At 55.1% G+C, this 12,880-nt stretch overlaps 1 protein-coding gene across 1 annotated transcript in view; it reads left to right on the top strand.

Annotated features, from left to right (window-relative positions):
* Positions 1-12,880, top strand: part of NTN1 (netrin 1) — a 248,413-nt gene that overhangs the window by 181,299 nt on the left and 54,234 nt on the right. Inside the window, exons 3-4 of the mRNA XM_011958611.1 lie at positions 7,125-7,274; positions 10,231-10,284. Of these exons, the coding sequence (XP_011814001.1) occupies positions 7,125-7,274; positions 10,231-10,284 (204 nt within the window). The remainder of the gene's footprint in view (positions 1-7,124; positions 7,275-10,230; positions 10,285-12,880) is intronic.

Raw genomic sequence — 12,880 nt, forward strand, 5'->3', positions numbered from 1 at the left:
AATAAGAAGAAACTCCTTCCCTGGGGCTCTCTGACACGGCGTCTTTGGGCCTCCTTGTTCCCCATCTCCCATACCTCAAAGCTCTGAACTCACTTAGAGACCAGTCTCCCTGGGTCAGCACTCCCTCCCCTCCCCTGGCCTCTCTGTCTGCCCCGCCTCCAAAAGCTCTGCCCATCTGCTGTCTTCGCTGCCACGTTACATTAGGTCCTCTCCATTCCAGAACACCCTGCTGGCTTTCCCGTGTTTCTTCTCTCGGTTGCTGATCCTTCACCCCTGTTTTGGGGAGTGGGGAAGAAATGGGTGCCGGATACCTCTTTGTGCCTGACATCATCTCTCCAGTGTCACCTCTAGTGGGGTCCCACCAGGCTTCCCCCAATAGGCCTGACACCCACAAGAGATACGGGGACCTGGGGAGCCTCTGGATCCTGCTTTTCTCTGAAGATGCTGGCCCTTGCTCTCTCTGCGGACTGTCCTCACTACACCAAGCATGCTGCTGCAGTCGCCCTCCCTGACCTCCACAGCAGCCAGAGAGCAGCCAGGCCCACGCAGTGGGGCCTGTCCACAGGGCCCCATCCACCCTTACTTTCTTTGTAGATGGTGTCCACCTATGCAGACTGGTCCTACTCAAAGCAGAGAAGACTGTCTCCCCCCAACCCAGGAGGGCCATAGGCAGGTGCAGCCCTTGGAGTCACATGGAGCCTCACAGTAGGCTCCAGGGATCAGCCCTCCCTGGGGAAACTTGACAAGGTTTCCACATTCACTGCTGGGACAATCTCCTGGGATTCAGGGTAGGGTGGTTTCTCTGTCTGTTGTGTTCCTCTGTCCCTTGGAAGTCTTGTGAGGACGAGGAAGGGAGTGTCCCATCAGACTTTGGGAGGGATGCCTTCAGCACCTGCTGTGTGAGCCCTTTCTTCTTCTGGACTGGAACAGAGGGCATCTCCTGCATGCTGTACAGGTGAGGGGGGGGCTGCTGAGGGGGCAGGGCTCCTGGCAGAACCTCTTACTGCAGGTCTCCCTTCTCTGAGCCCGTGCCAGCCTTCCAAGGGCCGTTAGGACCTGCAGCACTTCCTGCTCAAGGCCTCTGCCTGTACCCTTTTGAGAACAGCCCTCAGATGGTCTGTGAGCTGTGAGACCTGTTGAGAATCAGAGCCAGCAGGGGCTCTAGAGATCACGGGAGCCGAGAGCTGCTCTGCTGGCCTGCGAGGGTTTTGGGGGCCCTCAGAGACATGGCCTATCATGGAGAAGGTTTTCCTCCTCCCACAAAGCTGGTGACTTCCACAGGGAGCAAGGGGATGAAAGAGTTCATTGGTGGAGTGGTGGGGCAGTCTTCCTTCTCATGAGTACAGGACAGGCCTGGGAGGGCCCTGGAGAAGAAGATGCTTGCCTGAGGCTCCACACAGGTGTGTTAGTCAGCACAGGCTGCAGAGTGCCTCAGACAATTGGCTTAAACAACAGAAGTTTATGTCTCATAGTTCTGGAGGGTGGAAGTCCAAGACCAAGGTGTCAGCAGGGCTGGTTTTGTTCCGAAACATCAGCTCCAGGCCTCTCTCCTTGGCTTGCAAATGATCGTCTTCTCCCTGTGTCTTCACACGGTCTTTCCACTGCACTCATCTGTGTCCTGATGCCCTCTTCTAATAAGGACACCAGTCATGTTGGATCAGGGTCCACCCCAGTGACCTCACTTTAAATTAATGAGCTCTTTAAAGCCCCTATTTCCAAAGGCATCCAACTTTGAGGTACTGGGGATTAGGGCTTCCACATCAGCATGTGTGTGGCAGGGAGGACACAGTTTAGCCCATAGCACAAGGTCAGGCCAGAAGCTGAACTTCAAGACTGGCCAGAGGCCTGGGTGGTGGCCGTGGTGGTATCTGAAGTGAGGGTGGAGGCTGGGGCTGTCCTGTCTCCCCTGTCCTACCTGAAGCTGCTCCAGAGGGGCTCATGCCAAGCTGGCTTTCCTGTCCTCCATGGGCACATGGCCTTGGACTGCTGCCATTTGAAGATTCTACCTGACCCCGAGAGCCCCTGGAGCCAGAGTCCTCAGGAAAAGTAGCCAGACCTCTGGATAGGAGCCCAGGACAGACTTCTGGAAAGCCTCGGTATGTGCTTCAGTGGAGAGGGTGCCAGGCTCAGGAGTACGTCTCCTCCCTGGCAGAGCCCAGGAGCCTCAGTGATCCCTTCAGAGAGTGTCAGAGGGAGCGAGGAAAGGCAGCTCCTTGGGCACAGGAAGCTGAGGATGAGAACCACCTGCCATCCAGGTCAACTTTGCCAGGGCTCTCAGAAGTCCCTAGGTACCCCCTCTCTTCACCAACAAACCAAATCTCAACAAGATTCTGACACCATGCAGGCGGGTGCTGGTGCAGGCAGGGCCAGCAGTAGGGTGTACGGAAGGCCTGCTGTGCCCTGCAACAGGAGCCCTTTCCCCTGGCCTCTTGCCAAGACACTGAGGAACAGCAGCAGAAGGGGCAGTGGTCAAAGGGTGGGCGCTGCCAGCCTGGTTCCTTTGGGCCCAGCACTTAGACAAAAACCTTAGCCTGTTAAGTTGTAAGTCACTTCAGTGGGACTTTAGAGGGAGACCCCCGTCCTTACAGATGAGCCACCGGTGGTCCAGAGAGAGAAAGGCACTAACCCAGGCTCACTGGGAGGGTGGAGGCCAGACCTGGATCCCCTCTTACCTGTCTGAAAGCACCTGGGTCACCTGAACTGTCTGTCCCTGTCTCATGACCCAGAGCAAGGACCGCCTGGGTTCTCTGCTTCACTGGGAGGCCCTCCAGCCTGCCGTGTTCATGGGAAACCTGATCCTGCCGCGTTCTCAGGGACCTGGGCTTCCGTCTGGCCTCACCTTTCTCTTTATGGAAAAAATCCCCGGGTACATTGTTTCCCATGGCCAGGTGCTGCCTGCTCCGTGCACACGGGGTGACCTGCCATGGAAGAGATTGACCTCCCTCTGAAAAAAGTGGCTGACTTCCAGGGACATGGGAGCCACCCAGCGGCTTCCTGTGGTGGAAGACGTTCTGACCCAGACCACGTTCTCAGAGGAATTACGGAGGCTCTCTCTTTGTCTCCCTCACCGGACTGCCCCCCCTCCCCTGCAAAGGAAAAGACCTCCACTCACCTAACTTCCACCTTCTCCCCAGCTCACTCCACACCCCCCCTTCCCTGCCTCATGTGGCCCTGTGTGTCTGTGTCTGCGTGTGTAGCTTTGTGGATCTGAGTATATGTCTGTGTGTGGGTGAGTTCGTAGGTAAGAATCTGTGTGCTTGTGAGTCAATGTGTGTAGATGAGAGGAAGGGAGGGAGATTTAGTAGGAGCCTGCTTGTATCTGTGTGTTTCTGGGAATATGCGTGAGTCTCTCTGTGTTAGTAGGAACTTTTTTTTTTGAGACAGAGTCTCGCTCTGTCGCCCAGGCTGGAGTGCAGTGGCACGATCTCAGCTCACTGCAAGCTCCGCCTCCCGGGTTCACGCCATTCTCCCACCTCAGCCTCCCGAGTAGCTGGGACTACAGGCGCCCGCCACCACGCCCAGCTAATTTTTTGTATTTTTAGTAGAGATGGGGTTTCACCATGTTAGCCAGAATGGTCTTGATCTCCTGACCTCGTGATCCGCCCACCTGGGCCTCCCAAAGTGCTGGGATTATAGGTGTGAGCCACTGCGCCTGGCCTAGTAGGCACTTTGATGTGTGTGTGTCTGTGTGTATTTCAGGGTCAAGGGGCTACAGTGAGGTGACTTTGACCTTCTCTTCCTCAGGGCCAGGGCCTGACCCTTCCCTTGGCCTCAGCCAGTCAGAGTCTCCCTTTCCAGGCCATAGTGTGGCATTGTCATCTGTCAACTCTGCCTACACCTTGAAACTCACCTTTTGCACACAGGCCATAATGGGGGCCATCTCGATTAGTGAATTTTTAGGAAAAGTTCTTACTTTGGAGTCCTTTGGCTGGGTATTGAGAATGAATTCCAGGCAAGTCTGTTAGGATTGCACTGGGTACAGGTAACAGAAAAGCTACTTCGTATTATGAGATAGGAGCTTATTTCTCCTTGCAGAACAAGAAATACGAAGGGGGCCATTTAGAAAGGGTGGTTCCCTCAGAGATCCAGGCCCTTTCTACCTCTCTGCACAGCCCCCGGCCTTCTCCTGCAGTTTTCTTTGCTGGTCCATGGTCTCCTCTGTGCCGTCATGCACATTTCAGAGGGCTGTTGCGAGGACCAAGGGAATCGACGCGTATGAGAGAGTGTGGATGTGATGAGGAGTTTGCAGGAGTTGCACGGGGCGGCTACTGCTGAAGAATACTCTGCCTTGGGCAGACCCTGTAGGACCCTGATTGCCTCCCTTCCTAGAACAATGATCTGCTGGTGTGGAAACACAAGTCAGCCTGCTGCCTCCATAAACCAGATAGATAGGTCAGATTCTTGCAAAATCTTAGGAGAGCGATTTGGAGTGATTTGGAAATGTTTTGGTCCTTTTGGAGGAGGAACACATTAGCAGCAAGCATCAGCTTGTGTTGAACCAAAGGGTGGGCCCTTAGGAAGCGCCTGCTGCACACAGCCGACACAGTGGCCCTGCCGTTACCCAGGATGGCCTCACTCCGCCAGACCTCAGCTGGTGCCAGCCCAGGCAGCTGAGCAGGTCACCAGCTGTCAGGGGCCGTGGGGCAGAACAATGCACCATCCTGACTCCACCCAGAGTCCGCTCTGGGTCGGCCGCTGCCATGATAAAGACCACCTGGGCCAATGGTGGGGTCCACGTGTGACTTGGCTCTGAACGTGCAGTGACCAAGCAAGCTTTGGTGACCTCCCTTCCGCCAAGTCCAAGGATCCAGAAGTTACTGGTCCACAGCTGTGTTCCATCAGCTCGGAGGGGAGAATGTCTTGGCATGCATCTTAGGATTACCAGCTGGCTAAGGGAGGTCAGCCGGCCTGAGCCCCCGATGCTCACGCCTTGCATCGGGGGCTTCGAAGGCGGTAGGAACCCGTGCTGTGGCCCTTTGCGTTCGCACGGCCGACTTAGAGGCACTGCCCATGCTCCATCTCCCTTCCTACCATGGACGAATTGAAGAGGCCATAGGGAAAGGTCAGAGGCCGTCTCCAGCCTCCCCCCCTCCCCTCCTCCCCTCCTCCTCCTCTGCACGCCTCCATGGCCCGTCAAGGCTGGATCGTTTCTTACTGTTGAGTGAAAAAGACAACAGAGAATGACCTTGAATTTAGGGTACATCTAAAAAGACGATTACCTAACAAAAGGCATTACTTCTGGCTGGGCACGGTGGCTTATGCCTGTAATCCCAGCACTTGGAGAGGCCGAGGCGGGCAGATCACCTGAGGTCAGGAGTTCGAGACCAGCTGGCCGACGTAGTGAACTCCTGTTTCTACTGAAAATACAAAAAATTAGCCGGGCGTGATGGTGGGCACCTGTAATCCCAGCTACCTGGGAAGCTGAGGCAGGAGAATCGTTGGAACCTGGGAGGTCGGGGTTGCAGTGAGCTGAGATTGTGCCATTGCACTCTAGCCTGGGCAACAAGAGTGAAACTCCATCTCAAAAGAAAAAAAAAAAAGGCCTTCTATCTATGAGAAGTAGTAGCGAGACTGGAGCAGTTCCATCTGCCTCACAGGCAGGGAGCCCTGTAGGCTGCCCCTGTGCCAGGGCCTGTGCCCCCACCCTCCTCCCACCTGACGGGGGCACCCCCAGTCCCGGGACCCTCACTCCAAGTGATTCCAGGAGCTTTTGCATGTCCAGACACAACTTCAACAAACAATTCCTCACATTCTTCTCCTTTCCACCATCTTCCCTCCCGCCTCTTCCTAATTATCCTCATTGGCCACTCCTGGGCCTGAGGCTGGCTGGGCTGGGAGAGGCCGTGTTTTGAGCCATGGACTCCCGTGCTCACGCCCAGCAGTGCTTGCTGGGAAGTTCTAATCTGGCTCCTTTAAACTGCTCTCACCTGCGTTCTTGGGGTTTTTTCCATCCTTTTGGAGGAGGAACACATTAGCAGCCACCAGGAGACACCTGGAATTGCTGCAGGACGCCTTGCTGCAGACGACTCCCCACCTCCAGCCTCCTGGGCGGGGTGTGGGCAGGACATTTGCCTCCTTCCTTCAGTCTTCCCCTTCCCCACGGCTCTGAGGCCACCGCCTAGCTTCAGGGAGGCAGGACTTAGCAGGGAACGCTGGCATCCTGTGCCTACAGGTATAGCTGTTCTTGCCCGGAGCATCTGTGTTGGCGGGACATCCTCCTGAGGTCCTGTGGCTACTCTCTTGCTGGAATTGGCTCCTTAGGACACAGTGACAGAGCCTCTGTGAAGCATGACGGGGTGGGCAACCCTATCTCTCCACCCTTTCAAGCCCAGGAGGAAGGTGGGGGGCCTGCTCTGTGGAGCCGTAGTTGCTGGCTGAGAATCCCAGCCTTGTTTCACCTCCCAGCCTGGCTGTTCCCTTCCTGTGAGGCTCTGGGAGTTTCCTTTACCTCTCCTGTCTTTGCACATTTAATCAAGCCTTTAAACTAAATGATCACTGTGACCCTTTCTAGTGCTACAGTCTGTGGGTTTTGTGATTCAGAAGGCTTCCTTGGCTGCCTGACTGCAAAGCAGGGTCGGGGTGGGGGGCAGCAGCTGGGGGAGCCACCCCTCCCTGTGACTCCCTCTAACCTGGCAAACCCCAGAGCTTCATCAGGCCTCAAACCCCACTCCTCCCGTGCCCTGGGTCGGCAAGAAAACTTGGGGGCGGGGAGCTGGTCGAGGACGGAGTGAAAACGCGTAGGCTGACCCTGTCAAGGGAACATGTACCCTCAAATCCTGACTCCTCCACCCAGGCGCGATCAGGGCTGCGGGCTCTGCCTTCCCAAGAAGGTATTTGAAAGCCTTCCTCCTGGGCTTCCAGAGGGCTCCCACGCTTCACTGTCCTGCTGCCAAAGCAGTCTCTTCAGGTCGGTCCACTTTAGTCTTTAGTCCCCGTTTCCAGGTAGGCAGGTGGCCAGTGTCACAGCTTCCGGAGTGCATTTGGGCTTGGCTGGGCCTGCTCTCCCTTGCTGCTCTTCCCCTAGGGCAGGGTCCATGGAGGCACCCCTGGGTAGGGAGGGCTCTGGGGGGGATGCACTGGCCCCTTCCCCCTTGTCTGACCCTCCCATTTTGTGTTCTCTGCAGCCTGTGATTGCCACCCCGTGGGCGCCGCTGGCAAAACCTGCAACCAAACCACTGGCCAGTGTCCCTGTAAGGACGGCGTGACGGGTATCACCTGCAACCGCTGCGCCAAAGGCTACCAGCAGAGCCGCTCACCCATCGCCCCCTGCATAAGTATGTGTGGGGCACCAGCTTTTCAAGTCTCTGGCTTTGTGGGGGACAGTGAGCTTTTGAGGATGCTGGTCACTGACGTTCAGTGGGTTCTTTTATTTTTGAGACGGAGTCTCACTCTGTCGCCCAGGCTGGAGTACAGTGGCATGATCTCAGCTCACTGCAACCTCTGCCTCCCGGGTTCAAGTGATTTTCCTGCCTCAGCCTCCCGAGTTGCTGGAATTACAGGCGCATGCCTCCATGCCCCGCTTATTTTTGTCTTTTTAATAGAGTATGGGATTTTACCATGCTGGCCAGGCTGGTCTTGAACTCCTGACCTCAGGTGATCCGCCCACCTTGGCCTCCCAGAGTGCTGGGATTACAGGCATGAGCCACCGTGCCTGGCCCGTTCAGTGGGTTCTGTCGTCAATGTGCATTCCTGCATTCAAGGCCTCATGCTCATTGAGTCCACGTGGGAGACCCCCCCAAGCTCATAGAAATTCTTACAGAAGCCACTGGGGGCTCATCAGAGCCAGCCTGTCTGAGGCCGTCTATCTGACAAACTGGGTCTCCTGTTTCTGGGGGAAAGCAAGCCGCTGTCCTCAGCACTGGCTCCATTCTCACTGTCCACTTGGACCCTGGATCTGGGGTGGGTCCATTCCAGGCGTGCTGCTGTCACTATTGCCGGAATGTCGGCTTTCCCTCGGCCCCTGGTGGGTTCAGAACAGAAAGGACGGACAGCCCAGGGCCTTCGAGAGGAGCTAGGCAGGGCTTCCATGCACCGCACCTGTGGCCCTAATGAAGGATGATAGCAACCCTGAGGCGCTCTGCACAGCTGTTCTCGGGCTTGCTAATAGCAAATGACCAGGATCCACGCCTCGGTAGAGGGGGCTCAGCACCCATCCAGGGCAGAGCAGGTTGAAATGGTTTCCCAACAACCTCCAATTGTCAGCCTTACAGTTTGTCAGAATCCTTCTGTCCATCCACATTCTGCAAGGTGAACATTTTTAGACAGCTGGGAGGACATCGGGGGTTCGGAAAACATGGGGGGGGGAAACTGAGGTCTTCCTTCTTCAGGGAGTTAGGAGTTCTCAGGTTGCTCAGAAATGGTTAGAACCAACATTTCAAATCCCCAAGTGGAAAGATCAAGCCTAGACATGAGAGCTGGTGTTTCTGAATCAGTGGCTGAACCCTTGGGAACTCTCACTTCCCAGCCTGTGCTTTCTCCCCTCCTCTGGCAAAGGGCGGGCTGATGCCTGGCGAGAGCATTGCTCCCTACCCCGCAAGCTGGGGCTCCATCCTGAATTTTCGCGTGCTCTTGCCAAGGGAATAGCTACAGGTCCCAGACAGTGCCTGGGGGACTCGTGCCCTGTTTTGTCCCAGTTTGGGTAGCCACGGGCCCTGCGTGGGCGTCCCAGAGCCAGGCTGACCTCAGGCGCTGAGGTTGGTGGTCACAGTGGCTCTGCGGCCATTGGCTTCGGCTCCATTTGTGGACTCGCGGGATTAGACTGGACCATTCAGGTGTTGCCTCCGGGATGTTTCTGCTGGGACCAGGTGACTTTTTAGGTCCAGCTTCCTAATAACCCATTGTGACGGGGCACCTATGGGTGGTTGTTGCTAATACAGTTGCCTGAGATCAAGATTTGACCCCACATTGAGGGCTGTGTCCCCCACTTGTTCTTCCTAAAGGAGCAGAGGATGTCTCCGGGGCCTCTCAGATTTGCCTCCCGGCCTGAGTAGCCCGTGTCCCTCCACCAAGCCTCAAATCCTAGCTCATTTAGAATCTGGGAGAGTTTTACCGCCAAGAGTCAGACGGTGGCTAGAGTCAGTGGGGTTCGTGGTCACTCACCAGGGGAAGTGAGTCCCTTCCTCTTGGGGACTTCTGGTCCATGGTTTGGTCTTGTCCAGAAAGAGGAAGCCTGAGCTTCAGTGCCAGGCTGCTGAACTGATGAACAGTGGGGACTGGATGAGCCGCCTCTCCTTTCCTGAGCACAGGGTGGGGTCCGGCAGGTAGTAGGAACCAACTGCTTTTTAAATGTTTATTATTACAGATACTTTTTGAGACGGGATCTTGCTCTGTTGCCCAGGCTGGAGTGCAGTGGTGCCATCACAGCTCACTGCAACCTCAAACTCCTGGGCTCCAGGGATCCTCCTGCCTCAGCCTCCTGAGTGGCTGGGACTGACTACAGGTGCATGCCACCACGCCTGGCTAATTTGTTTGATTTTTTTGTAGAGGCAAAGTCTTGCTTTGTTGGCCAGGCTGGTTGCAAACTCCTAGTTTCAAGCCATCCTCCCACCCTGGGCCCCCAACGTGTTGAGATGACAGATGTGAGCCCCTGCACCTGGCCAAATTGCTGTATTAGATAGAGAATAATCAACACGAAGCACACCAGCTTTTATGAGGCCCTTGGAACTGCACTCTTGGTCCCCTGCTGCCCACTAAGAAAATGCCTTAGCACCTGAGAGGTACGGCCGTAGTAACCTGGGCCGTGCTGCCAACACTTCTCTGCATGTGGGAGAACCCCTTCTGTTTGGGCAGGTTCCCAGCGCCTTGCGTGCCGTCCTGCCGTGGCTCCTTCTCCAGCTGTGAGTTGAGCTTAGAGATGAGCAGGGCCCAGGTCGCCACATCACGATGAGGAGAGTGGCCTAGGGAAGCCCCTTTCCATCCCCCCAGGGGTGGAGCTGAGTTGCTGTCAGGCCCGGCGGTGGGGGCAAGGCCAGGCTCTGTGTTGCCGCCTCCCTCCTGCCTTCACGCCCCCTGCTAGGTGAAAGGAGAAAAACACCACCTGCCCAGGATGCCGCTGTCGGTTTCTGTTCCTCTGACTTTTCTTGAGCCAGGGAGTGGAAAATGGAGGGGAGGGTCCCAGGAAGTTGGGAGGAGTCTGTGCTGGGCTCATTCTAAAGTCAAAAAATCATGTCGTCTTACCTTGTTTTCTCTCCACCACCCGCTCCCCTCGCCCCGGTCTTGAACCTCACAAAGAGATCCCCGTAGCACCGCCGACGACTGCAGCCAGCAGCGTGGAGGAGCCTGAAGGTAAACTGCCCCCTTCGCTTCTCATTTCCCACTTTTGCTGTGTGGCGGGGTGGGTTAACGGGGAAGGGGCGTTCGGAAGCCCAGACTCCTCTAACCGCTATCTGGGGTCTGCTCCGTATGACTGGCACCCCTGGGTTGCACTGAAGAAGCTGGAGTTACAGGACACTATGTTGTGACTTTCCCTCTGAGAATCAAATGGAGGAGATTTTAATGGTACCTCTCTCCCAAGCCTGGAACCCTAAAAACTGAGCTCCTTCTATTAGTCCGCCAGCTGCCCACCAGCCCAACACCTTCCAAGCTGAGGGCCTGTCACTCCTTCCTGGGGCTGCAGAGAAGGAAGGAGCCAGGTGCTGGGGATACAGAAGGAGGCTTGGGCACAGGAGCACAGAAGCAGAATGCAGGGGGCCTGGGAGGTGGGTGTGCGGGAGAATCACATCTTCATTTTCATTCGCCTCCAACTGAAAATTTAGCATTTCCTCCATGGCAAAGAGAGGCCGCAGACTGCAGCATGCGGCCGAGCCTGCACCTTGGTCACCAGCAGAAGTCACAGCGGTTTTCACATCACATTCTAGCTGGTGCAGATATCATAAATATTGTTCATGCTGGTTATTGCTTCTCAAAACGACAGAAGTTACTAGACCCGCTGCTAGATCCTGATTTATAATCGTTAATAAAGAAGCACTCGCGTAATGTAACCATACCATCAATCTGGGTCTTTAAAGATATTTGGGCAGCGGCATTTCAGTATTATTAATTTCCTTTGTAGACCTGTGTATTTTATTTTAGCATGGAGAAATGTTTTTTGAGGAAGGGTCCACAGGCTTCACCAGTCCTTGACACAAGAAAGGTTGCATAACTCTAGCTTTGGGCACTCAGGGCACAGCCCTGCTGGATGCCCTGCTGAGAGCAGCCCAGGCCTGCACCCACAGTCCTGGTCCTGCGGTCACACAGGGCTTTTGTGTACTGGTCCTTGGGGTAGAAGAGGGCAGAAGGTGACAGTGAGGCACCCCAGCATGGACATTCATGCTGGCGCTGGGGACCCTTTCCCTCCCCCAGAAAGGACTGTAGGGAGGTGTGGGGGAGCTTGCAAATCCAGGTGGCCGCCTGAATATTTTAGAACAGACTGGATTTTGGAGAGTATCGGCAGTGCACTGGCAACTTGAGAGAAGACAGATTCAGCACTTGCACAGGCATGGTCCACAAACAGCCAGCAAACAGGAAAGGACAGAAATGCATTTCGGGGAGTGCCAGAGGCAGCGCTGGGAAAGCCAGAGACAGTTCTGTCTTGCGTTGTTTGCAGAGCCTTCAGGGGCCTTTGGTTAAGCCCCACGCAGGGGAAATGGCGAAGAGAAGGGATTGAAGGAAGCGGCGTGACAGGGAGACTGGATGACAGAGCTAAGGAAGAAGCTCTCTCTGTCACAGCACATTTCAAAGGAACATCCTAAATTAGTTCAGCTCTAGGGGAGAGCAGTTTTGAAGGTAGAAGATACTTAAATGGAACTTCGATTCTTGCTGTCCTTGATGTGACATTCGTCCTCGCCTAACTGAGACTTACCTGGACAAGATCTTAAGGCTGTGCACACTGCAGGGGACTGGGGCTTCTGAGCGGGGGCTGCGTCCACAGCTCATGCAAAAGCAAGACAGACTTTAAAGATCTCTCTCCATCTCTGTCTCGGTCTCTCACTCCCCCCATTTCTCTAGTCCTTGTAGCTTGACTCTGGGTTTCTCACAAACCCATAAACCCTTGACTTTGAGTTTTTCCCTTCCAAGTCAGAAATGGGCAAATGGGGAAAGATGTGGAGGGGAGGGATGTCATGAGGTTTCTACATAGGCTGCAAGAAGCTGGTATAAAACTTCCGAGGTTCCTGGCTCCGCCAGACAAAAGATTCTGGAGCGGCTGCTCATAAATACTTGCAGCCTCCTCCTTTGAAATGTCTTCTTTGGGTTGTTTAACTTTTCAGACTGCTTGACTTTGTTACAGTTTATTTCCTTTCCTCATTCTGAACCTTTAAAAGTATGGTTTAAACTGAAGCTAGCAGTAAATAAACACCCTTATAAAGTATCTTCCTCGGAGAGAGGCTGAGTGAGCAGGTTGGAAGCCTGTAGCAATGTTTGTAGCTTTGACCAGACCCGCGCGCGCCTTACTCTGGGGGTCCTGGGATACCCAGGGCGTCTGTCCCAGAGAATGTTCCAGAGAACCAGAACTGTCTCTGGGACACAAGTGCTGGACCGTGGGGCCTCCCACCACAGAGAGGCCGGGAGTGCCTTGTCTCAGCGGCTGAGACATTGCAGGCAGGAGGCCAGGAGGGCCCCCTGGGAAGCGGGGCCTGGGAGCTCAGCGCTCCCAAACCTGTCCACTCTTGCTGTGTTTGAACAGGGGAGGCCTCTGTGCGAGGCTGCCCGAGAAAAGCTTGTTTGCTTTTGCCTGCGTACCAGAGGAGAATTAATAAGCTGAGAATTTGTTCTGAAAGCTGATGGACATAACCTTCCCCTGAACTCATCCCCTTGAAGGGCCAGCTCACTCCGGGAATGTTTTTTACCTGTTCGCAGAGCTAGCTGGTAAACCGTCTTGGGCCGGGGAGACAGGAACGTAGTG

This window comes from Colobus angolensis, unplaced genomic scaffold (genome assembly GCF_000951035.1).
Source record: "Colobus angolensis palliatus isolate OR3802 unplaced genomic scaffold, Cang.pa_1.0 Scaffold47, whole genome shotgun sequence".
Lineage (NCBI taxonomy): Eukaryota > Metazoa > Chordata > Mammalia > Primates > Cercopithecidae > Colobus > Colobus angolensis.